The 1,307-nt window shown below is 34.3% G+C and overlaps 1 protein-coding gene across 1 annotated transcript in view; it reads left to right on the forward strand.

Moving 5' to 3' along the window:
- Positions 1 to 687: 687 nt before the first annotated feature.
- The window catches only part of LOC104986728 (ATP-binding cassette sub-family A member 3-like), a 238,467-nt gene continuing 237,847 nt past the window's right edge, over positions 688 to 1,307 (forward strand). Inside the window, exon 1 of the mRNA XM_010837414.1 lies at positions 688 to 747. Coding sequence (XP_010835716.1) covers positions 688 to 747 — 60 coding nt within the window. The remainder of the gene's footprint in view (positions 748 to 1,307) is intronic.

Consider the following 1,307-nt stretch of genomic DNA (forward strand, 5'->3'; position numbering starts at 1 on the left):
CAAGGCACAAAAAATGTATTAAATAAGCAGTAAATATTCAACAACTTTATATTTTGTGAGAATTTCTCTCAGAATCTGTCAAAATAATAATTGATATTTTGTTTTTTTAATTGGAATATTATTGATTTGCACTGTAGTGTTAGTTTCTGCTATACAACAAAGTGAATCAGCTATATGTATATATATGTGTGTGTGTGTGTGTGCGTATCTTTTGAACCTCCCTCCCATCTCCCTCCCATCCCACCCCTCTAGGTCATCACAGAGCATCACTGAGCTGCCTGTGCTATACAGTAGCTTCCCACTAGCTATCTATTTTATATGTAATAATGTATGTATAGCAATGCTACTCTTTCAGTTCATTCCCCCCTCCTTTTAATAACTAATATTTTGCATTTACAGTTTACATTTTTCTTTGTGAACATGAAGTTGCAACTTACTGATCTTTGCATCTCTATTGTCTAATATTACATATTTGAAGATCATTAGGTGTGAATTTAATGAATTAATATAAAACAAGAACAGATAAGTATTTATTTCAAGCTTTTTAAAAGATTATCTTTTAAAGTTGATGAAAAGAGTAGAACAGTGAAGTAATCATTTTACTTGACTAAACAACATTTTGGCAGGTAATGTAAATTTTAAAAATTTCTTCTTTTTTAGTGTTGAACTTTCATTCTTTGTGGTAAAATGGATACCTTGTGGCTTAACCAGTTTGCCATCCTCCTCTGGAAAAATTTCATATTAAAGGTAAGTGGAGGTATCTTTGAGAAATGGCTGTAAAGCCTAATGAATTTGAAAATAAAATTTTTTAAATTTATTTATTTTAATTAGAGGCTAATTACTTTACAATATTGTATTGGTTTTGCCATACATCAACATGAATCCGCCACGGGTGTACACGTGTTCCCAATCCTGAACCCCTCTCCTACCTCTCTCCCCATACCATCCCTCTGGGTCATCCCAGTGCACCAGCCCCAAGCATCCTGTATCCTGCATGAAACATGGACTGCCGATTCGTTTTATAAATGTTTCAATGCCATTCTCCCAAATCATCCCCCCCCCACTCTCCCACAGAGTCCAAAAGACTGTTCTATACATCTGTGTCTCTTTTGCTGTCTCGCATACAGGGTTATTGTTACCATCTTTCTAAATTCCATATATATGCATTAGTATACTGTATTGGTATTTTTCTTTCTGGCTTACTTCACTCTGTATAATCAGCTCCAGTTTCAACCACCTCATTAGAACTGATTCAAATGTATTCTTTTTAATGGCTGAGTAATACTCCATTGTGTATATGTACCACA

The sequence above is a fragment of the Bison bison genome, unplaced genomic scaffold (genome assembly GCF_000754665.1).
Source record: "Bison bison bison isolate TAMUID 2011002044 unplaced genomic scaffold, Bison_UMD1.0 scf7180017864072, whole genome shotgun sequence".
Classification (NCBI taxonomy): domain Eukaryota; kingdom Metazoa; phylum Chordata; class Mammalia; order Artiodactyla; family Bovidae; genus Bison; species Bison bison.